Source organism: Salvelinus namaycush, chromosome 3, assembly GCF_016432855.1.
Source record: "Salvelinus namaycush isolate Seneca chromosome 3, SaNama_1.0, whole genome shotgun sequence".
Taxonomy (NCBI): domain Eukaryota; kingdom Metazoa; phylum Chordata; class Actinopteri; order Salmoniformes; family Salmonidae; genus Salvelinus; species Salvelinus namaycush.
The window spans coordinates 55,720,491-55,746,355 of NC_052309.1; the positions used below are offsets into that span (position 1 = coordinate 55,720,491).

At 40.1% G+C, this 25,865-nt stretch overlaps 1 protein-coding gene across 1 annotated transcript; it reads right to left on the minus strand.

The window, feature by feature from the left end:
- Nucleotides 1-835: 835 nt before the first annotated feature.
- LOC120032726 (vitamin K epoxide reductase complex subunit 1-like protein 1) lies at nt 836-25,865 on the minus strand. The gene is made up of 3 exons (XM_038978919.1): nt 25,580-25,865; nt 11,235-11,344; nt 836-4,328 (listed from the first exon to the last, which is right to left on the minus strand). The coding sequence occupies exons 1-3, from the start codon at nt 25,768-25,770 to the stop codon at nt 4,102-4,104; spliced, it is 528 nt and encodes a 175-aa protein (XP_038834847.1). The 5' UTR covers nt 25,771-25,865; the 3' UTR covers nt 836-4,101.

The following is a 25,865-nucleotide window of genomic DNA, read 5'->3' on the forward strand; positions in this document are numbered from 1 at the left end:
TTTGCCAAAAAGCACCTGGATGATCATCAAGACTCTTGGAAGAATGTTTTATGGACAAATGATTCAAAAGTATAACTTTTGGATGACATTACCCAAATCCACTATGCCTGGTGAAACCAAACACTAAATTCCACAGTAAGAACATCAAGCACGGTGGGTCGAAAAATGAATGGATGTGAATAAGGCATTTCCATTTAAAATGTATACGGGTCATTCCACTGTAAATTCTTTATTTTTCTGAGCTACTTATGTCTCAGATATAGGAGACAGACTTCATACTTTCATACTCATATTCAGTGAGTTTCTATATTGATAAGGCCAAATTCAATGTTTAGTAATAATAAATAAAAAGTGATACTTACAGGGGTCCTAAAATTCTAAATGAAACAGCTAAATGATCCATGGCATAACCATTTTAAATCAAACCCCCCCCCCCCTCCTCCTCCTCCAAAAAAACCTAAAGAGGTGTGTAGACTTTCATTAGGTACTGTATGTCGGCACAATCGAAAATTAGGTTTAAATTTAAATCAAGCTAAATAACTTCAATGTCCGGAGTGAATCTAGCCCTTAGTAATGAACTGTAGAGATTCTTAAATATCGTTCCTTCCTTACCAGTAAGTCCGTTCCCTGGAAGAGATAACCACCACAGCTTTATACTGTGAAACCTTGACATTATCAACCCAATGGATTTAAGTTATTTTCAACACCCAACGGTACATGTTGAGACAGCAAAAACATCGAATAGCTGTTGCCAATTAAACTTTCAGTTACATATTTTCAGTGAAATATTATTAATTCAAGAGTGAGATGTCATAGGAAGAGGAACAGAACTCACTTCAGAAGGAATGTTTTAATGGTAGACCATTTCCACACAACAATGACACAATTAAAATGTTCACACGTGTCAACTTCCGCAACAGTTACTCATAAGGGAAGCAAATACAGAATTTCATCCGATTGTTTCTCTGCACCCATCTCATCAACCATTCATGTAACACTTGTTCCATGTAAGAAAATACAGCATTTTTTTCAACTTAATATTTGGCAAATACAAAAGCAAACCTAGTCTTCCTCCCACAAAGAAATGTGATGACATGGATTCCTAGACCTCCAATCCTTTTTTTCTACTAAAATAACCCATAATGTTAACTCTATACAGCTAAAGGGTGTAGTTACTAATAGAGTCCATTTATACAACATTAGGGGAGAAATAACAATTATTTCACAAAGTCACAGTCAGAAAGAAATAAGAACTTTACAATATTGTAATTCGGACAATGTATATATTTTTTTCAGAAACAAAAGTGTCCATCTCTAATAACAGAGAAATTAAAGATAACTATATTTTCAGTACATTCATCTTAAAAAATGTTAAGAGAATTGAAAAAAAAAAAATGACCGTTTAAATACAAGACGGAGCTTTTTGGTGGGTCATTTCGACCCAGAAGGTCTAATGGAGTAGCCTGGTCTCAGATCTGCTTTTGCTCTTGCCAACTAGCCAACAGAAGGCACTTTTGATGGCATTTGTTGATGCAGCGAACATGACCGTCTTAGTTCTAAATCTTGGGACCTTTTAGAATTCACTCAACACTTTATGAACAGGACACTGGTCAAGATTAGCCGAGGGCGTATTATGCATTTAGCTGTATTTCTATTGACTTTATTAATAAATTATTTTAATTTGACATAAAAACATACGTCAAATGTGACTCCTTATCTAACAGGTCAGGAACACAGCCTGTAAGCTTATTTTAGGGACTTTGACTTGTGTGATATAATAAGCCAAACATATTCCACCCACCTCTCTGGAATTGTGGGACTATTATTAAGTCTCCCAAATAATGCCATAGTAACATGGTTTATGTCCCAACAGCACTGAACTACTGTAGCAACGATTGCTATTGTAGTTTGTTGATGGCTGACAGTGCCAACATAGACACAGTGAGTAACCCATAGGAAAGTCTGTACTGTGCAACCAGACTACTTTAAATCAACCAGGAGTGGAGCTTTAGAAGTGAGCACACAGGCTTATTTCTTGATCAGTGTCATCATGCAATGATGTCTCTTCCCAATGACCTCAGTGAGTTTGTCACTGCTAAATACCAAGTGCAGAGCTAGTGAGTGAGTTACAATGCAAACAATATGTACCTCATAAACCAACTTGTGTAACAATCTGCCATATAACATGTAGCTATGATAAGTGCCCATCTAAAACCGTATCAATGAGATTGTTCAATGTGAGCCAGGGGATGTTGCATTGGAAAGCAACCTCACAAACAAGTACAATATTATTTGGGGTTGAATGGCTTTAAGCTGATCTAGTCTGCTTCCCTTGGCGCTGGTTCTGGACGTTCCAACTGGCTTGGGTTGTTCCACACACCTTGGGCAATACTGAGAGGTAGTGGCAAAGACACTGAGTACTGTGTGGTTTCCTTCCCCACAAACAGTGCTGTTGTACCATTAAGAGAGAGACAATGAACCGTATTTCTCAACCAACAACAGTAACCTACAAAAATGCCTTAAGAGCTTCTTTTTTTTAAACAAAACAGCCTACTACTACTATCACCACCATTGAGCAGACAGACAATCATTGCTTGTTTAGCCGCCTGTGCTACATTACCATTAGAATATACAGGAGGGGTGAGACACTAACATAGCATTTAAATAGTTATTAATAAAAAAAAAAAACAATGGTGAGAATGAGCAAAAAGTAGTGATACATTACATATATCCCACCTCCCAACAAAATAAAGGCAATTCACTTCACATCTCTTTTAGGCACATACGTCTTAATGGATCCCACTCCTACAGTAGCGTGTGGTGTCAGGAATGCTTTTCACACGTAATAAAGACAAGACAGTGAAGGTGCCATTATGGAGAGTAAGTAGTCTCGGCAGAGAAGAAATTAACTAGGGCCATGTTCATTAGACACCAAACGTAAGAAATCTAAATGAAACAGCTGGGACTACCTGGACCTTGTTTTCCAGTGTAAATAGTTGAACACTGAGGAAGGGCTTATCAGATGCCTTGGGACCTCAGTGAGTGTGACTGAGAAAGAGATGAAAGAAACTGATCAGTGAGCACTTAACTTACATTAGATCCACGCAACTTAGAGCAGCATGCCTCGCTTGGGATTGTATGAACTTAAGATGTCACACACTGATTGACTGCAAAACAGATCTTCATACAGACTCAGATGACTTGATTTCAGTTACTTTTTTGTTCCTCATTTTGTGATTCAATTATTAGATTTTTTAACTTAAAGTCTATGTTAACACTAAATCACAATCTAGCCTGGAATACTGCTCAGCAGCTATTTACAGAATTTCTAAAAGAAAACAAACACAATAATCTGACTGAATTACACACAATCTCAAATGGTTCATATTAGTGGTCCTTTTCAAAAGACAAAACAAAATTGCTGTAAAGTGTAAACAAAAAAACTATTGTATGGTGTTTGTTGTTCATCTGTTTCTCTGTTTCGCTCTCCTCATGGATTCATAGCTGCTGCTGTGAACTGTATGATTGTTCACCCCATGACCATGCATTTTGTATTCTGACCCATTTTTCAGTTCCGCTCAGGTTGTAGTAATGTTTCAGCTAGCTTCCGGACCCGGTCAGGTGTGCAGGAACAGGACCTTCCTATTTATTTCAAGTAAACACCTTTTTATAAGTCCCAGTTTTCTTCCATGTTCTGGTCCTTCTGTTTCAGGAGAAGGGTGTCCTGTCCTCCCATCTTCCACAGTGAAGACTGGCATTCTGCCTTCCTGCTTGCTTGGATTGAATGTGTTTTACCCCCATAACCCTATTCATCACCTGTGTCACAGGAGTTAGATTTTTTTTTTTTAAGAAACAAATTATTCCCCCTCTTTTTAAAAAAAATCCTTCCATCACATATGCAACAATGAACTTGAGAGATGTCTGTCCCAATTTTTTTTTAAGGTAATCTTCTTGTTTCTTTTTTACAACACACAGCAGAATAAACATTGTTTTGGAAGCAAGGTCTCCTGGTGGCAAGTCAAAATGTTCTGTTCAAGAGGTCACATTTCATTTTTTGTTTGTTATATTTTTCACTTGCCTACTGTACTTTTACAACCCATCTTAGTCCTGTTTGGCTGGCACCTGCTGCTTCCAGGCCTCATTCAAGTAAACCAGTCGCTTGTAGTTGAGCATAAAAAGAATGAAGTTCAGTGCATATGTGGTGATGCAGATGATGCAGAAGTCCTTGAGGACGAAGTAGAGGATGTAGCCCAGATAGAGCGAGCCCATCACCGATAGGATAGACGTCGTCATGAGGATCAGGGCAGCCATCGCACTCACGGTGATTCCTGTAACCAACCAGATGAGAGAGAGCAGGGGCTTAGGCTACTGACATGACGTGCACTGCACAAACAAGTACAGTAAGACATGCTGTGCAAAGGTGGCAGTGAAGAAATATAATCACTTTGACAAACACTACTACATGGAAAAGACAAAAGCAAGCGTTTTGGATAAAAACGGTGGTCATGAAATGCCTGGACCTTGTACACTTGAATCAGGGGGGAATACATTTGGTGCCTTTGTATGGGCCCTTAGGCCCCTCATTTGTAACCTGGCACTAGTGAGTGACCACCACAAATCTCTGGCTGCACCCTTCAACTGAAAGTGGAGCGCTTAAGACCAGACCTGGGTTCAAAATACTACTTGAAATCTTCTACAGTGCCAGATGGGTGGGTTTGCAGTTTTAGGACTTGTCTTGGTCCAATAAGCCGGGCAAGCTCAATCAAACCCAGAAAGTTTTTGAAATGACTTAGTCAACATGGATGTGGAGTCTCTATACACCACCATTGAACATGAACAAGGATTGGCAGCTATGCACCATTTCTCGAGTACCCGGCCTGAGACCGAGATGCCTCCCACAGTTCTGGTCTGGCTCAGAAGATTCACTTATTTCTTCCACCAATACCAGAAATAACCCTAACATCAAACTATGGAATACTGCAAGGATAAAAAAATTTGGACCTTGACATCAGTAAAGATGACAGAGGTTGTTTGCACACATCAATCATTTGGAAGCCTACAGATTGGAATAGCATTCTGAGGGCAGACAGCTTCCAACCTAAAAGGCTAAAAGAGAACATTCCATAAGGCCAATTCGAAAGAATCCACAGAATTTGCGATCAGGAAACAGACTACAGTGTCAAATCTGCTGCATTGGAGAATCGCTTCTTGAATCGGGGCTAAGGCGCTCAGGTCCTGAAAGATGCAGGTAGTAGGGCTGGACAACTTGACAGAGAGAACATGTTGCGAAGGGGAGCGCCTCATGATGCACCAGAGAGAGTGTACTTTGTTACAAAATATGTCACTAAAGTGATATGTCACTACGCCAAGTCTTACCAGAGCCACCAGTTATAAGCGATGTCCTACCCTAAATGACAAATTAGTCTACAGCTATCTTCCTGGTGACTCTCAAAACACTTTGCTATACCACAAACCTAGGAGCTCATTTAAATGCAAGTATTTTGTTGACAGCTTCTAAAATGGAGTATCAAGTCAAGCATTTCCTTAACTGCAAAACCACTCATGTGGTTACAGATTTATCGGCACCATCTTGAAGGCAAGATGGCGCCAATAAAGATGGCAGAGTCGCTTCTAGTCCTTAGGAAACTGCAGTATTTTGTTTTTTATGCATTATTTCTTACATTGTTAGCCCAGAAAACATTAAGTGTATAAGCATTTCGCTACACTCGCAATAACATCTGCTAACCATGTGTATGTGACCAATTAAAATTTGATTGGAATGTCCACAGTGCAAGGTGTTATATATTGGACGGACAAAGAGACACCTTCAAGACCGCTTAGTTGAACACAAGTATGCCATACGGGTAGGCAATGAAGACTACCCCATGGCAAGGCACTACAAGCCCTTACACCATTGCAACCCTGCCTCCCTACAAGCTATGGGCATTGATCATGTTCCGGCCTCAATTAGAAAAGGGGACCATCTTAAACAGCTAAACCAAAGGGAAAGTTTTTGGATTTACAAACTACAGGCCACTAAGTACCCTGGTTTAAATTAAGATATGGATTTCTCTCCTTTCCTGTAGGGTCATGAGAGGTCCCTTTGCTGTCATCTAGTGGACATTTTGCTCTATTTCCCTCAGCTATGTTTAGACTGTTGTGGTCCATGTTAACTGTGTAATAGTGTACTATAAAATAAATGGTTATCCTATTCTTAACACTGACCAGTCATATTCAGGGTTGGAACGGCCTTTCTGGGGCTTCTGATGCTTCTAGCCTTGAGATGCATTTCTGATAACATATCTACAGTATTTCACTTTTTAATGTGGATAGTATTGCTTACTAGGTGTTACAAATCATTTCTGTAACCACTCCCTCTTCAAAATCAGGGTTGATGAAATCAAAGATTATCATATCTTTGCACTCCCTGACGAAGGCTATGCACCCGAAACGCGTTGGCGTTTTGAAACTTTGTTTCCATTGAACATGCCATACAAATAAAGGCATTTTATCTTGGTCCTCCTCTCTTTCTGATGACTTCAAATAGTGTTTGAACCCAGGTCTGCTTAAGAAAGTAAACCACCGAGCCAGATGCATGACAGGACACAGGACCCTCTGGTTAAAGGAGGAAGAAGAGCAGGTGTTCTAGAGTAGAGGACATTCTAAACAGACATGTTCTGGTTCTGGCACAGGCTTCTATTCATAGTGATGAAATTATATTAGAGGGGAAAGGGACAAACAGTGCTCACACATTCTGTACGAGAGTACAGGGCGAGAGTGCTACAGGATAAGGTTAAAGCTACTGGTTTTTAGTTAACGGAACTGTGTAAATACAGTGAAAAAAACAGCAAGAATGGGGCAACAGAAACCAAATGTACAGTAAGCCTTAGGCCATATCTTTTGGCCTAAGTCTTCTTAGCTGACTTGATCATGAGAATAAAAAATGAAACGATGTCCAGTAGCCACAGATGAAAAGGCCCTCTTGCTCAAGCTCTTTTTAGGAGAATTACCATTCTGAGACACCAGCTAATCTATGGTCCCTTCAACCTACGTGTCTAAATGATAATTTAAAAAAAATAACTAATATCCTCACTAACCTAACCACAATGCCTGGACAGTAAGTTTCACCCACTGTACCACTTTTGTGTTAGTCAAATCCACCTGTGTAGTAAATCGGTATGGGAGAAGGGCCTCTAGTTCTGAGGCAGCACCAGTTGGTTAAGCAGGCCGCAGGGCCCTTAGGCCAGTCAGCAGGGGAACAGATCTAAACCAGCAGGACTGAGTCAGCAAAACCTCCAACCTGCCACAAGGACATCAGACAGTCAGGCGGGAGTGTATAGTATGACTTCACACAGGGAAGGGGCCCTTAGAGGGGCTCAGCAAGAAGCATTACACTTATCTAGGCCTACTACCTTAAGGACACCAACATTTCAGGTATATAATAGAGCAGGGTTCCCCACAACTGGCTTCCCGTGGGCCGAATTCGGCTGAAAACGTTTGGGTATTTGAATTTGTTGCTTTCGGTGCTGCTGTCAAAATGTCTCTCACATCGTATACTGGTTGAGAGGACCAAGTCCCCTGATGAAAGCTTGTCCCCAAAAACATGAATTCACTTAATCATCTCTCCCTCACATCCAAATATACTTTCCCCCTTTTGTCTGTGTCACATCTAAAGCCTTCCACATGCTTCAGTTTGGTTAGGCAAACGAGTGTGCCCGCATTCTTCCTTAATATAGAAAAATATTTATATTTTTCACACATTAGGTGGAACAGTGTCTCATCTATCTGGTCAGATCCGCTGGAGAAAAGGAGAGAGCAGGGAGATGGACCCGTAAGAGACGGACCCTTTGCTGCTCTCTCCGTCTCTCCCCTGAGACTGACCATTAAATGGAGACGCCATCAGTCCAGTAAAATAAAAAAGCAAATGATTTACATGTATGCTCAGCTGTGCCTCGCAAGTAATACAACTGATCTATTTTGTTATCATAGCTCGAGTTTTGAAATATAATACGGTCTGAGACAGTGGTTCCCAAACTGTTTATAGTCACATACCCCTTCAAACATTCAACCTACAGCTGCGTACCCCCTCTAGCACCAGGGTCAGCGAACTCTCAAATGTTTTTGCCATCATTGTAAGCCTGCCCCACACACACTATAGTATACATTTATAAAACATAAGAGTGTATTGTCACACCCCGCTCGTGGGAAGTGACAAAGAGCTCTTATAGGACCAAGGCACAAATAATAATATTATAATAACCAATTATTTTGCGCTTTATTTAACCATCTTACATATAAAACCTTATTTGTTCATCGAAAATTGTGAATAACTCACCACAGGTTAATGAGAAGGGTGTGCTTGAAAGGATGCACATAACTCTGCAATGTCGGGTTTTATTGGAGAGTTTCAGTCTTAAATCATTTTCCACACACAGTCTGTGCCTGTATTTAATTTTCATGCTCGTGAGGGCCGAGAATCCACTCTCACATAGGTACGTGATTGCAAAGGGCATCAGTGTCTTAACAGAGCAATTTCTCAAGGCAGGATACTCTGAGCGCAGCCCAATTCAGAAATCTGTCAGTGGCTTCTGATTATAAATTTTCACAGAACCGCTTGTTGCAATTTTGATGAGGCTCTCTTGTTCAGATATCAGTAAGTTGACTGGAGGCAGGGTATGAAAGGGATAACGAATCTAGTTTGTGTCATCCGTGTCGGGAAAGTACCTGTGTAATTGCGCAACCAACTCACTCCGGTGCTTCGCTATATCACATTTGACATTGTCCGTAAGCTTGAGTTCATTTGCACATAAAATCAAACGATGGAAAGACCTGTGTGTTGTCCTTGTTAATCCAGTCAGAGAAGAGCTCCAACTAATTAATCATAGCCTCAATTTTGTCCCGCACATTGAATATAGTTGCGGAGAGTCCCTGTAATCCTAGATTCAGATCATTCAGGCGAGAAAAAACATCAACCAGATAGGCCAGTTGTGTGAGAAACTCATCATGCAAGCGGTCAGACAAGTGAAAATTATGGTCAGTAAAAATAACTTTAAGCTCATCTCAATTAAAAATAAACGTGTCAATACTTTGCCCCTTGATAACCAGCACGCTTCTGTATGTTGTAAAAGCATTACATTACATGGTGCCCATGTCATTGCAAAGTGCAGAAAAAACACGAGAGTTCAGGGGCCTTGCTTTAACAAAGTTAAACATTTTCACTGTAGTGTCCAAAACGTCTTTCAAGCGGTCAGGCATTCCCTTGGCAGCAAGAGCCTCTCGGTGGATGCTGCAGTGTACCCAAGTGGTGTCGGGAGCAACTGCTTGCATGCACGTTACCACTCCACTATGTCTCCCTGTCATGGCTTTTGCACCATCAGTACAGATACCAACACATCTTGACCAACAAAGTCCATTTGATGTCACAAAGCTGTCCAGTACTTTAAAAATATCCTCTCCTGTTGTCCTGGTTTCCAGTGGTTTGCAGAAGAGGCTGTCTTCCTTAATTGACCCCCCATAAATGTAACGGACATATACCAGGAGATATGCCAGGCCCGCCACGTCTGTTGACTCATCCAGCTGTAATGCATATAATTCACTGGCTTGTATGCAAAGCAGTAATTGTTTCAAAACATCTCCTGCCATGTCACTGATGCATCGTGAAACAGTGTTGTTTGATGAAGGCATTGTCTGTGTAGTTTTTTGGGGCCTTTTCCCCCAGCATTGTCCCAGCCATATCCGTGGCAGCAGGAAGAATTAAGTCCTCCACAATAGTATGGGGCTTGCCAATCCTAGCCACTCGGTAGCTCACCATATAAGACGCTTCTAGCCCCTTCTTATTAATGGTATCTGTTGCTTTTATACACGTCTTACTACTCGAAAGTAGTCTTAATTCTCGCTTATTTTTCAAATTGGCATGTTTTGTTTCTAAATGTCTGCGCAATAGTGAAGGTTTCATCGAGTTGTGAGATTGTACTTATGCACATATAACACACTGTGGCTGAGGAAAGGCACTACTCCCAATATAAGTGAAGCCCAAATCAATGTAGTTCTCATCATATTTGCTCCTCTTCGATGGTCCAACGTCCCTGTTTGGTGCTTTCCCGGGTAAGGGGGCAGTAGCTCTTCGGCTGCATCATCAGACTCAGTGTCCATGCTAGCTGGGCTAACAACAAATGTAGAATTACTGACGCTAGCATTGGATCTGCTCGTGGAAGCAGAACAACTTGTGTCGTCGACAGGTGCAGTGCTGCTGGTATGGGTCTCTATGGGCCTTAGTTTTTTTAGACCTTTTATCCATTTTCGAGCAAACGGAATGAGCAGCACCTACGTTTGGCTACATACGGAATGTTAGTGGAATTCCCACAAGAGAGTAACGGTTATTGTGATTGGATGTTAATTATTTGACTAGACTACCTGTATTTGACATTGTGTTGTTATTTTGCTCAACACTAGATAGTTTACATTTTATTTTTGGCAGTGAAACAAGGCTACTCAGGCAAGAAAAAAAAACTCACCCAAATGTATAGCCCTGTTGGAAAATATAAATGGACCGTTGAAAAATGTGAAAAATGTTACTTAAATTAAATAAAATAATGAATCACTTTTTGGTGTACCTCCGGCGGCATTGCGCGTACCCCTGGTTTGGGAATACCTGGTCTGAGAAGAACAATATTGGCAGACCATGCCAATACGCGAATGTGATATTAGGCCTACTGCACAAACCTAATTCCTACAAAACGTGTATTAGGTTAATGTTGTATATGCTTACATTTTGTAAGTATTTTATTTTTTAATCTGAGTGGTAAAAAAAATATTAAAAAAGAGGTTGGTGACCACTGGCCTAGGCTACATCTTGATTTACCCAGTTTATTTAGAGATTTAGCATTAGCTGATTGTCTCTGTCTAGATCAAGTGCCATTCTGTGACTGGCTAATATGCTTTTTTTGCTGCGGTAAAGAGTATCTTGATGATATGGAGTATCGTGATACTAAACCTGGCATTGAAGTAAAAATTCTGGTATCATGACAACGCTACCTTTAATATACTCCACAGTCCTGACTCAGGACTTATCTGAGCCAGGGTGCAGTCAAATATAGTAAAGAGGGAGTGAGGGCCTGACAGAGTGGTGTGTCAGCACAAATAGCCCAAAGCGACTATTCAAGGAGGCTTGTCACCTAAATTCTCTCCATACTTTGAATAGCAAGAGCCGGTGGCTGTGGAATCGAAAGTCTTACCTAGTAACAGTTGAAAGACATAAAAGAAAATTCCATAGACACTGTTTGGCTGGTTCATTGCACTGTCGATTCCGAAGATTGAGCCCAACAGTCCAAATCCTCGACCCCACCTACACAGGGAGAGAAATTAGAAAAAAACAAATGGAAATTTGTTAGTAATCGTGATGAATTGCAGGGACAAATAGCAATGTACGCCAAGGAAAATGTCTGAGAAGGTCAAACTATTATTGGGTGAGATTCTGATAAGGTGATAGCCTAAATGGTGTAATTTACAAGTTATAATCATAAAGATATGACGGGTGACGTCTACAATCCTAAATTATATAACCATGTTGATACAGTATCTCAATAGGAAGGCTTAACAGTGTCATTTACAAGTTAGAACCATAAAAGTAAAAGCAGAATTTCATCAAACCAAAGGGAACAAACGGAATATAGTAAAGAGCCTACTGTACGGCCTCAGAAGCAAGATAACTGTACGTAACTGAGCCTACTGTACGGCCTCAGAAGCAAGATAACAAAGTACCCTGGAAACCTGAGTGGCGCAACAACCACTGGTCCTGGTTTGTCGTCTCCCCTCCTTGCACTGCCTCCACAGGATCACACCACTGCATTGTTCACAGCAGAATTTAAGCAATGCATTCAGGACCTACAGAGTGTACAAAACATTAGGAACACCGTCCTAATATTGAGTTGCAACCCCTTTTGCCTCAATTCATCAGGGCATGGACTCTAAAAGGTGTCGAAAGCATACCACAGGGATGCTGGCCAGCTAGGGAAATTAACTTTTTGGCCCACCCGCCACTATGTCATCTACTAGTCTCTCAGATCATTTACAAGCCAAAATATGTTTTACGCTATATTTACAAAAAACAAATTTTTTGATAAGACAAGAAATGTATTACCAGTAAGAAGTAATGGGGTATATTGCTGAATTTCATGAACTGCGTCTTAACAAATACATGGTAAACATTTCTTTTGTTTTTTTAGATACAATAGTAAAAACAGCTGTTCAGTTGTAGAACTGTTTATCAAGAATCAACAAAGGCGTCTACCATGCCACAAAAGGCTAAGTGATGTGGCTTATTTATTATACTTCAGGGCACTACGCTGATATAAGGAGTACATGTGCTCCTAATTAGAAATGTAGAAGCACACAAATCTAGGAGAAGGACTAAAGAATAAAGTTTTGATAAGAAATAACAAAAGAATTATGAATTAAAGTCCTTAGGGGTGATCCATGCTCAATCAACCACAATCATTAGGTGAGACAAATGTTCAGCTGCCCCTTTAAGGGACAGGGAGTATACGTTATTTATAATAAGAGTCACCTGGAGAAAATCTGACCTCAGAAATTAAAATGGAAGGCCCTCCCTTCAGCAAAAAGTGACCTTCCCCTTTAGCAAAATAAAAATGTAAACGAAGTGGATAGCAGATAACATGCCTACCGTTTACCAGAGAATAAGATATGCAGTTTTATAAACTGTTCTTCGTACTGTAAGCATTTGCAGAACATACATCCATAGTAGACCTGATTACCAACAATGATGAGACAGCCTACAGGGAGGTGGTGAGGGCCCTGGTGGAGTGATGACAGGAAAATAACCTCTCAACGTCAACAAAATGAAGGAGCTGATCGAGGACTTCAGGAAAAAGCAGAGGGAGCATGCACCTATCTACATTGACAGGACTGCAGTGGAGAAGGTGGAAAGCGTCAAGTTCCCCGACGTACAAGTCACTGATGATCTGAAATGATTCACCCACATCATCCCCAGTGGCGCAGTGGTCTAACACACTGCATCGCAGTGCTAGCTGTGCCACTAGAGATCCTGGTTCCAGTCCAGGCTCTGTCACAGCCAGCTGTGACCAGTAGACCCATGGGGCAGCGCACAATTGGCCCAGCATCGTCCGGGTTAGGGGAGGGTTTGGCCGGCCGGGATGTTCAAGTCCCATCGCGCTCTAGCGAATCCTGTGGCGTGCCAGGCGCATGCATGCTAAGGTTGCCAGGTGTACGGTGTTTCCTCTGACAAATTGGTGCGGCTGGCTTCCGGGTTAAGCGGACATTGTGTCAAGAAGCAGTGTGGCTTGGCCGGGTCGTGTTTCGGAGGAAGCACAGCTCTCGACCTTCGCCTCTCCCGAGTCCGTACGAGAGTTGCCGCGATGAGACAAGACTAACTACCAATTGGATATCACAAAATTGGGCAGAAAAAAATTATACAGTTGAAGTCGGAAGTTTACATACACTTAGGTTGGAGTCAATAAAACTCGTTTTTCAACCACTACACAAATGTCTGGTTAACAAACTATAGTTTCGGCAAGTCGGTTAGGACATCTACTTTGTGCATGACAAGTAATTTTTCCAACAATTGTTTACAGACAGATTATTTCACTGTATCACAATTCTAGTTGGTCAGAAGTTTACATACACTAAGTTGACTGTGCCTTTAAAAAGCTTGGAAAATTCCAGAAAATGCTAATTGACATCATTTGAGTCAATTGGATGTGTACGTATGGATGTATTTACTTTCAAACTCAGTGGCTCTTTGCTTGACGTCATGGGAAAATGAAAAGAAATCAGCCAAAAAAAAAAAACTGTAGACCTCCACAAATCTGGTTCATCCTTGGGAGCAATTTCCAAACGCCTGAAGGTATCACGTTCAACTGTACAAACAATAGCACAGTATAAAGTATAAACACCTTGGGACCACGCAGCTGTCATACCGCTCAGGAAGAAGATACTTTCTGTCTCCTAGAGATGAACGTACTTTGGTGTGAAAAGATGCTGGAGGAAACAGGTACAAAAGTATTTATATCCACAGTAAAACAAGTCCTATATCGACATAACCTGAAAGGCCGCTCAGCAAGGAAGAAGCCACTGCTCCAAAACCACCATAAAAAAGCCAGACTATGGTTTGCAACTGCACATGGGGACAAAGATTGTACTTTTTGGAGAAATGTCCTGTGGTCTGATGAAACAAAAATAGAACAGTTTGGCCATAATGACCATCGTTATGTTTGGAGGAAAAAGGGGGAGGCTTGCAAGCCGAAAAACACCATTCCAATCGTGAAGCACAGGGGTGGCAGCATCATGTTGTGGGGGTGCTTTGCTGCAAAGGGGACTGGTGCACGTCACACAAATTATCGCATCATAAGGTATGAAAATGATGTGGATATATTGAAGCAACATCTCAAGACATCAGTCAGGAAGTTAAAGATTGGTCACAAATGGGTCTTCCAAATGGACTACGACCCCAAGCATACTTCCAAAGTTGTGGCAAAATGGCTTAAAGACAACAAAGTCAAGGTATTGGAGTGGCCATCACAAAGCCCTGACCTCAATTTGGCCTACAAAACTGACTCCGTTACACCAGCTCTGTCAGGAGGAATGGGAAATTTCACCCAACTTATTGTGGGAAGCTTGTGGAAGGTTACCCGAAACGTTTGACCCAAGTTAAACAACTTAAAGGCAATGCTACCAAATACCAATTGAGTGTATGTAAACTTCTGACCCACTGGTAATGTGATGAAATAAATAAATGACTAACATTATTCTGACATTTCACATTCTTAAAATAAAGTGGTGAACCTAACTAACCTAAGACAGGGAATTTTTTACTAGGATTAAATGTCAGGAATTGTGAAAAACTGTGTTGAAATGTATTTGGCTAAGGTGTATGTAAACTTCCGACTTCAACTGTACCTAGACATGGAATCACTGGTCACTTTTATTACTTCTTGCGACTACAGGGGGTGCTGTTCCGAATTAGCATTTTGTCGTCTCCAAATTAAACTGCCTAGTACTCAATTCTTGCTCGTACAATATGCATATTATTAATTCTATTGGAAAGAAAACACTTTCTAGTTTCATACAAAGTTGGAATGATGTCTGTGGGTGACCCAGAACTCTTTCTACAGCGAAATCCATGACAGACAGTGAAAGGTCTGAGAGCGAAGCTCTGGTTTCAGATCAGTTTTTAAGGTCTCTGTCTATCCTATGGAACGACACGAACTGCACCCGCCTTCCCCTGGATGTCAGTAACCAATGAGAAGTGGAATGGGCCTTCTCCGTAGCTCTCAGAGGTTATAAAAGACCAAGGAGTGAGAGTAGCCCCCCTTTCGACGCTCGCCCTTACGCAGGAAGGGACCTCCGGACGCCATTTTCACAGGCTCGGTTATCAACTTGAAATGTATCCGTCTGTAATTTAATTCGATATAGGACTTAGAAACATCATAAGGTAGTTAATTTAAACCGTTTTATAGGAAATTATATCCGTTTAGTGCGATTTTGAGGAATTTCTTTGTTGTGCACTCTGAAACTTTGGACACGTTTTGGGGTCCCGTTCGATCGTTAGTGGATATTTCGAAGGACAGAGGACATCTATCGACCAAAAGACGTTTATAACATAGAAAGGATACATTGCCCAAGAATATGATGGAAGAACAGCTCATAGTAAGCAATATTTAATATGATAAATTGTTGTTCTGTCGAAATATTTTAAACGCATATTTCGCCATTTTGTTTGGTATAGCTTCACTTGGCGAACCCTGTATTGAAAAGTAAGGATAATTTTACAAATGTAAATCAGCGGTTGCATTAAGAACTAATTTGTCTTTCGATTCCTGTCAACCCTGTATTTTTTAGTCAAGTATATGATTAGCTTTCAATTAAACTAGATCACTCTGATAGATGACGTCAGACATATTGAGGCTTGATTTCCTAGTATTTTTATTGTGTAACCACGGTTTTGTATGGCTAAATATGCACCTTTTCGAACAAACTGTATATGTATGTTGTAAAATGATGTTACAGGAGTGTCATCGGAAGAATTCTGAGAAGGTTAGTGAAAAAATTAATATCTTTTGGCGATGTTGACGTTATAGCGCTCTTTGGCTGGAATCGATGCTCTGGTAACGTTTGCACATGTAGTATGCTAACTTATCGATTTATTGTGTTTTCGCTGAAAAACGCTTAGAAAATCTGAAATATGGTCTGAAATCACAAGAACTGGGTCTTTCCATTGCTATGCTTTGTCTATTTTTATGAAATGTTTTATGATGAGTAAATTGGTCATACACGTTGCTCTATCTAGTAATTCTAGTCGATTTGTGATGGTCGGTGCAATTGTAAACTGTGATTTCTACCTGAAATATGCACTTTTTTCTAACAAAAACTATCCTATACCATGAATATGTTATCAGACTGTCATCTGATGGTTTTTTTTATAGGTTATTGGCTATCAATATCTTAGTTGAGCCGAATTGGTGATAGCACCTGAAGGAGTAAGAAACTGATGGAGTTAGAATAGTGGTGTATTTTGCTAACGTGTTTAGCTAATAGATTTACATATTTTGTCTTCCCTGTAAAACATTTTAAAAATCTGAAATGGTGGCTTTATTCACAAGATCTGTATCTTTCATCTGGTGTCTTGGACTTGTGATTTAATGATATTTAGATGCTACTATCTACTTGTGAAGCTATGCTAGCTATGCTAATCAGTGTGTGGGGGGTGGGGGGTGATCCCGGATACGGGGTTGAGGTTCGGTAAAGGTTAATAATGGAACACTAGTTACTATAATGTTGACATACTGCTTTACTCATTTCATACATATATACTGTATTCTATTCAATGCCACTGACTTTGCTCGTCCTAATATTTATACATTACTTAATTCCATTATTTTACTTTTAGATGTGTGTATTGTTCGATATTACTGCACTGTTGGAGCTAGGAACACAAGCATTTCGCTTGTCAGGACTGTCCTGTGAGGATCCAAATAGGTCAGATCAGCTTTGTAATAAATAACTTCAACCAGACCCATTCTCACCCGCAGAGGGGGGAGAAGAAAACTGGTGGAGGTTGACAGCTCACACCCAGTTGTAAATCAAGGAGAGAACATTCAGCAAATCCCTCTCCAAATTCACCTAAGGAATGTGCTTTTGTTTCAACAGACCTTTTCCTGACTAAACTAACACGTTCTAAAGCGAATACTGGAACAATATTGCTAACATAGGACGTGGGGAATGGTCAGGGGCGATCTGGAGAACACTGGTGACGTTTTGGGTGTTATTTTGTGGTCATTAAAAATGCCATAAAAGGAAATACTGTAACTTGGAAAGTTTATCAACTATGTGTGTGGTGTCCAGCCGATGCATTGTGCATGAAAAATGATGTTTTTGTTAAGGGACATGATTTTAGGAGCCATTTATTTTGACAAGGCACACCCTTGAGTGAGGTCAGAGAGCGTGTTTGCCTGACGGATCCACCCCTTTTGAATGAACTGTATAAAATGATGGGTTAAGAATGAACATATCATACCAGAGACGTTGAGCTACAGCTCACGTTTAAAGTGGTTTGAACTCAATCTCAACATAAGGTAGAGAAGATAAAGTCACCTCCCGGACAATCACTGGTAAGGCTGATTAGCTATCCTAAGTAAAAATCGAATTGAAGTGGGACCATTCTACTACTTGGCTCAATCCACTGTAGTATGCTACTCTCATTACCCCACTGGGATCCATCAACACGGCTGACTAGCCTATTTTCAAAGCAGCATCTTCCAGAGCAAATGGAAGGAGAATAAACGTTTAGTTCTGTTCAGGACTATACGACAACTCACCGGATACTGGACGACTGCAGAGAAAAACAGTAGAAGATAGGTTGGGATCCTTTTGGACAATCAGAGCCTTACAAGCATGCCACGATAAAGGCCCAACCAATCCCCTTTCCAAGGCAGCCCGTTTCAGAGAGATACATGGCGAACCAAGGCTTTTCCACATAAATACATTCATGACTTCTTACTCCAAGCGGGCGGCGGTTCGTGTGCAAAGTATAAGTGAGAGTAATTTCAAAATGTTCCAACGTTAAGTGTCTGTCCCTCTCGCCCTCTCCATATCTTTTGGATCAAGCAGCCATATTGTTGTCAGTCCGCTAGGGACCTGTTTCTAATGCATTAAGTATGTATGTTTATCCTGTGCTACCATTTAGTTAGCTAGTAAATAAATAATTAAACCAATTTGTGTAGTACTGAATCATAAGTAAGGCTTGGGTTTTTGCAGAAGCAAGGTTATGACTGTTCAGAACGATATGATAAGAGGTTGTGATTGATAAGCTGACTGTTTATGGATGTGATAGGTAAAGACCTTAAGAGTTTAATTTGGGAGATGGTAACTCTTTTAAAGAACCGCTCTCATGATGCCCCAGATCCCAATGAGTTAATTGTTACATATTACATAATTGTTTAACAGGGTAACAAAACATAGTTCATTGATTAGATAAATAACAGTCTTCAAATTAATGAAAGTAAAGTCGCGCTACACCCGCAATAACATCTGCTAAATGTGTATGTGACCAATACATTTTATTTGATTACATGGTAATGCAGAAATTGATAGCGCACATGGCTGCGAGCAAGAAGGTTGTGGGTCAGCAGACCACCGTGGACAAGAGTAGGGGTGGAAATATCTTTCTAGTAAAAGCATTGCATGAATCTAGCATAGTATTTGCGGGTCCAAGAAAAAAATTGCCGTTTTTTATGTCAAGCAGTTCTAAGGTATTTTACATGACTGGAGACCTTAGTATAATATGTTTTAATACCACCGAAATTAAAGGCTAAGCATGTACAGAGATGGGCCTATATATTAATCTTATCATATTTCTCAAATACCAAATCAATGTGTCTTGTTTGCAACAAAACTGTCCCTGTTTGCAAATAATGAAATCTAAGGCATCATTATGAATCTGAGAATGGGATTTTCAAAAGTTAAGACTACCTTTTCAACCCAGACAGAGTAGGCCTACCAACTCAGAAAAATGTAAGCTTTAACTTCTGCCTACTCTTCTCCGGTGGCTTAACCCAACGAGAGAAAGTCACAAGTGTTTCCCTAAAAGCTGTCTTGGTTGAAACATTTATTGTAAAGAAAATGAATAGCTTAATCAATTGATAGTGACATAATTAGATTACTTCCCAAGCTATAGGTTGTAGCTCAGCCTCAAAGTCAAAAAAACAAAACAAAGATACCATATGCATTGGAGTCACCTGTTTCCCATGTATTTCACAACTTGTTTCTAGCATAAAGCATTGTTATAGATCACTTCAAATAATTGGATTCGTTATATTTTCTTCTAAATCTTAAGCGAAAAGGCGTAGGCCTATGCTTTTTGACATTTTCTTTAATATAAGGTATTCCTATGGCATACCCTCTCATACACGCTCAATTCGAGTCCTGGTTTTAACTTAATAGCTCTTCACTGACACAGAGGTAGGCTATTTAAATACTGCATGGTGGGTGGAGGAATCTATGGATAGCAGCCTATAGCCTAATTTCGTCTATCAAAAAGGTAGACGTACCTTTTATTTCTTAAAACTTCTTGTCAATATGGGGGCGCTGTTTTCACTTTGTAAAATTTCGTAAACTGCCTCATACTCAATTCTTGCTCGTACAATATGCATATTATTATTACTATTGGATAGAAAACACTCTAGTTTCTAAAACCGTTTGAATTATATCTGTGAATAAAACAGAACTCAAGTTGGAGCTAACTTTCTGTCAGGAAGTGAGAAATCTGAAATCGGGCACTCTGTTCTAGGGTCAGTTTATTAATTTGCATGTATTCTATTGGTCGGCATGCACTGCATACGCCTTCCCCTAGATGTCAGCAAGCAGTGAGAATTGGAATGGAGTTGCTAGGCAGATCTGAGGCCATATAAAGGGTCTTGGTACGTGGGGTGCACTCTTTTCAACGTTCGCCATGACGCGAGACAGACCTCAGGATGGCATTCTGGAAAGCTCTCGTTATAGGCCTTAGATATATCCGGCTCTGATTTTATTCGATATAGGTGTTAAAAACTTCATAATGTAGTTATTTTAAACCGAGTTATATCATTTTATATCAGTATATTGCGATTTTCGGAATTTTCTTAGTGCTGCGTTATAGTGAGTTGGACACGTCTTCGCCACATGGCTAATGTTTACTGCTAATTCCAAAGTTGAAGGCGACAATCTACAACCGAGCAACGATTCTTCTGGACAAAGGACAACTTGCCCAAGATTCTGATGGAAGCTCATCAAAAAGTAAGAACTATTTATGATGTTAATTTGTTGTTCTGTTGAAAAATGTAAAACTACTATTCCGCCATTAATTTCGGTGCGGTCTCGCTTTAACGCACGCTGTATGTCGTAGTAGCGTTAATTTTAAAAATCTAACACAGCGGTTGCATTAAGAACTAATGTATCTTTCATTTGCTGTCCAACCTGCATTTTTTTGTGAAGTTAATGATTAGTTATTGATTAGATTAGGTGCCTCTCCCAAGATTTCTCCCGACATTTTCTTTGCAGCTTGGCTACTATTCTCATTGTATAACCACGATTTGTGCCGCTAAATATGCACATTTTCGAACAAACAATATATGTATTGTGTAATATGATGTTATAGGACTGTCATCTGATGAAGTTTTGAGAAGGTTAGTGAAAAATGTAATATCTTTTGCTGGTTTATTCGCTATCGCTAACGTGCATGAATCAATGCTGTTGTGTGGTTGGCTATTGTAGTAAGCTAATATAATGCTATATTGTGTTTTCGCTGTAAAACACTTAAAAAATCTGAAATATTGGCTGGATTCACAAGATCTTTGTCTTTCATTTGCTGTACGCTGTGTATTTTTCATAAATGTTTTATGATGAGTATTTAGGTAATTCACGTTGGTCTCTGTAGTTATTCTAGTTGCTTTGGTGAGAGTTGTGATGGTGGCTGCAATGTAAAACTATGATTTATACCTGAAATATGCACTTTTTCGAACAAAACATATGCTATACAATAAATATGTTATCAGACTGTCATCTGATGAAGTTGTTTCTTGGTTAGTGACTATTTATATCTTTATTTGGTCAAATTTGTGATAGCTACCTATATGCAGGAAAAAAAATGGTGGGGAAAAAAAGTTGTGTCTTTTGCTATGGTGGTTAGCTAATAGAAATACATAGTGTCTTCCCTGTAAAACATTTTAAAAATCAGAAATGATGGCTGGATTCACAAGATGTGTATCTTTCATTTGGTGTCTTGGACTTGTGATTTCATGATATTTAGATGCTAGTATTTACTTGTGGCGCTATGCTAGGCTATGCTAGTCAGCTTTTTTACTGATGAGGGTGCTCCCGGATCTGGGATGGTGACTCGTGAGAAGTTAAGAAGAAATAGGCTCCAACATAAAGCCCCCTGGTTGTTAGTTTAGTCAAAACTAAAATTATGACTGTTGAAATTAATTATGCCTACTCGAATTTGCCTACATTCACCACTATGAGCTATCCATTTCAGATTGACTGTGCTGCAGCTCAAGTTTTAGCACCAAGTTACTTGAATCTGGCTTATAGTGAGGTCAATAACTCTGATTACTACATCATAGACAAGAAACATACTGTTTTATTCAAATCAATTATAGTAGTAGCAAGCTATCAAAGTTGACCTCCAGTCCTCACATTCGCGCTCGCCATCTCAAACGGAACAGATCATATAGGCTAGTCCACGTGTACGAAATATACTTTTTTGGACTAGGCCTACCCAAAAATTATTTTGAGAAGAAGCCTGACTCTTCTCAATCAATATTCCCAGGTAAGAAGTTTTAGGTTGTAGTTATTATAGGACTATTTCTCTCTATACTATTTGTATTTCATATACCTTTGACTATTGGATGTTCTTATAGGCACTATAGTATTGCCAGCCTAATCTCGGGAGTTGATAGGCTTGAAGACAAACAGCGCTGTGCTTCAAGCATTGCGAAGAGCTGCTGGCAAATGCAGGAAAGTGCGGTTTGAATGAATGCTTACGAGCCTGGTGCTGCCTACCACCGCTCAGTCAGACTGCTCTATCAAATCATAGACTTAATTATAATATAACAAACACAGAAATACGAGCCTTTGGTCATTAATATGGTCAAATCCGGGAACTATCATTTCGAAAACAAAACCTTTATTCTTTCAGTGAAATACGGAACTGTTTCATATTTTATCGAACGGGTGGCAACCTTAAGTCTAAATATTGCTGTTACATTGCACAACCTTCAATGTTATGTCATAATTAATTAAAATTCTGGCAAATTAGTCTTTGATAGGAAGAAATGGTCTGCATATACCCTGACCCGAATGCGCTTTTGTTAAATCATCACCCGTTTGGCGAAGTAGGCTGTGATTCGATGATAAATTAACAGGCACCGCAATTATTATATGCAACGCAGGACAAGCTAGTTATACTAGTAATATCATCAACCATGTGTAGTTAACTAGTGACAATGTTAAGATTTTTTATATTTTTATAAGATAAGTTTAATGCTAGCTAGCAACTTACCTTGGCTCCTTGCTGCATTTACATTACATTTAAGTCATTTAGCAGACGCTCTTATCCAGAGCGACTTACAAATTGGAAAGTTCATACATATTCATCCTGGTCCCCCCGTGGGAATTGAACCCTGGTCCCCCCGTGGGAATTGAACCCACAACCCTGGCGTTGCAAGCGCCATGCTCTACCAACTGAGCCACACGGGAATGCTGCACTCGTGTAACAGGTGGTCAAGCCTGCCACGCAGTCTCCTCGTGGATTGCAACGTGATAGGCCATAATCGGCATCCAAAAATGCCGATTACCGATTGTTATGAAAACTTGAAATCGACTCTTTAATCAGCATGGCTGATTTAATTATCGGTCGACCTCTAGTTAATGGCTTTTGTTAAAAAGAGGGGAGTCACAGCTTTCCATTCCTACTTTTTTTCTCAACTCCTAAATATGTGTGAACTGCACCATTTTAAACTCAGGGTTTTTAGCAGAAGCATGGTTAAGCACATTACCGCTCTGCAACTGGCAGTGAGTGCACAGGGGAGAGTCAGGCTAAATGTAACATCGGTCAATTGTAGGCTGACTGGGGTACAATGCCTCTCTACCTCAAAATAATGTATTTAGAACTACTCAAATTGTGATGAGACAGATAATATTTTTTGTTGAGTAAGAGTAGTGGAAACCAGGAAAAGTGTTGGGGGAAAAATTGTTACATGAAGTGGTTTCTGTGAGAAGTACAGGCAGGGGGCTTTTTACCCCAGGTGGCGAGTTACCAAGTTACCCTAACAGGTAGGCCTACATTATATTCAGTGTTTATGCAAGTTTTTTGGGACATAAAATTAATCTATGATAATAACTAGTTAAAAGATCACATTTGAGATCTGGCTAATGATTAGCCTAATAGGGTAAATGCAGAAAGGAAACCCCATGCTTCAGCCTATTTATTTGTACTTTGCTGCATCAGTTGGGCTAAAGGTGATAATGATTATTGCTAATTACATGGTCCATATCAGGTATGCTTAGGCTATATGTGACTCGTTTCAGAAAACTAGGTGTATGTTGCGTGTCACTACTTAACAGGAGCGCCATTTGAATGTAAACTTTTTTTTACATTTTTTAAATCAAAACGTTTTTTGGGGCAGAAATGCTTTCTGGAACATGTGAAATTTCATGTGCCTTAATAACAAACTGTATGCCATCTGTAAATACAAATACAATTGTTAAATAACGAGCCTAGTTGGTTTAGCCATGGAAAAAGCCCGCAACCTTCCCGCTAGCCATGATTGGCTGAGATAATGAGTGGGCTGGACATGCCGAGAGATGAGTTCAGATTGGTCTGCCACGTAGCACGCTTCTGTCTATAATATGAGCTGGTTAGTATGTGTAGGTAATCCTTTCTAACATGGCTGTTTTGAAAGATATCACGTATAATAATTGCTTAAGTGGCGCTCTCCACTTTCTGGAGGACCAAGTTTTGAAATCAGTGGAATGCCCGGTGGAATTAGAGTATGATAGCTAAGGAGATGGAGAAAATTCTGGCGTTTGATTGCAAATATGAAGACTGAGTCGAAAAGAGAACACACGGAAGGCTCCGGATTACATGTTCAAACTAAGGGCAACCATGGCATCCGTGACAAAAAGGGAGAAGCGTCCATCCATGTATACGGGTAAGTGAGTCTAGCTAGCTACATTTTCAGATATTACACATTTCTAATTTTGTCAGAAAGTCGTTTTCATTTCAAGTTAAAGTGTACTTCCTAGCAGTTAGGCCTACTTCCCTATAGGGTTCCTGTATACAGTTCACAGACATGCCACACAGACAAAGAGCATCAAGTCACTACGCTCTACCATAAAAAAAACTCCCCTTGTTGAGACAAAATACTGTAGTCCTACACAATGACACTTCACAGGGCAGGTTGGTTATTTGCTTCGGTGTTATTCAAGGCTGCTCATGATGGCGTTTGGCAGGCAGATTGTGGTTGTTTAACTGAATGTCTCAGCAGTGTTGTTCTCATGACTTGTGCATCATGTCTGAAAAAACTATTCCCTGCATTTCCCCCGGAGACCTGACATTGCTTGGATGTCAGCATTTGTACACCAAACAGGAGTGTTAATGTCCTACAACCCAGATAGCTACTCACAAATAAATTACCTAAGATCACTTGGGCACATGAACTATGTGTGACCAACAATCATAAGCTGAACTCTAATGACACTGTTTCACTTTAGGACTCTAGTTTAATTCAACAGACTATTCAACAGTTTCAGACAACAGATGCCCTTATGTGAATTCAGCTTTGTTAATATACAATTCTGTATTTCCCAATCTAAGGATTAGGTTGTTTATCTTGTCATTGACATATTACAGCCCACAATCCAACTAATCGCATCGAGGGCAGAAATGCCAGGCCCATATTTGAGATCGCTATGGAATTATACAAATGCAGCATAGTTTCTAAAATTGTAGTGAGACTTATTAAAATGATATCAGTTTAAGATCTTGGTAAACTTGTTTGAGGTACTCTCCAATGTATTTAATGTGTAAAGTAGACAGCTGATTCACATAGCTAAGAAAATGCTACACAAAACTGGCTGAATGGCTACGCCTCTCGTCGAGCTAGCTAGCCAATGTTAACTCAATAAGGGTGGCGCCCCATTCGCTAACTAGCTAATTTAGCAATCTAATTAAAACTAAATATCAGTGTTAAGGTTGGAGAACAATAGTGTGCATCCATGCAAATTAAAATACACAATTTCATAGTATCTAACAGCCAGCTAGTAGCTAACCTAGTTGTTGCCTGGTGAATAACTAAGTAATTTACCGTAGTGTTAGCAATGTGGCTACGATAGCTTCTACACACTAAACAGGCTACGTTTATTATCAACAGAGTTGACATGTTTAATGTACTAAAGAACAGCGCATGCTAAAACATTGACAGTTTCGCACAATGATGGTAAAAAAAACGCTCAGTGTCATCCAGAGCGCTGCTAGTACTCGGCGCCTCTGTTGAATTAAAATTACCTGGAGGTGAAGACTTTTGAACAGCTGATAGAATTGCTCACGTCGCACATGGCCCGATAATTCGAGTCTCTGGCCTTTTCCGTTTCCACATGATAGGCGTATAAAGACAACAATATGCCCAATAAGCAAACAAGGAGCCTGGCTATTCTTTCCCATCGAGGGGTGGACACTCTCAGGACGGGCGCCGCCATCTTTCCGGCCTCGCTCGAGTCGTACACGCAACGCAACCGATGACGAGAACTGCGACGTGGAAAAACGTGCCACACGACCAGGGCAGTCGGTATTG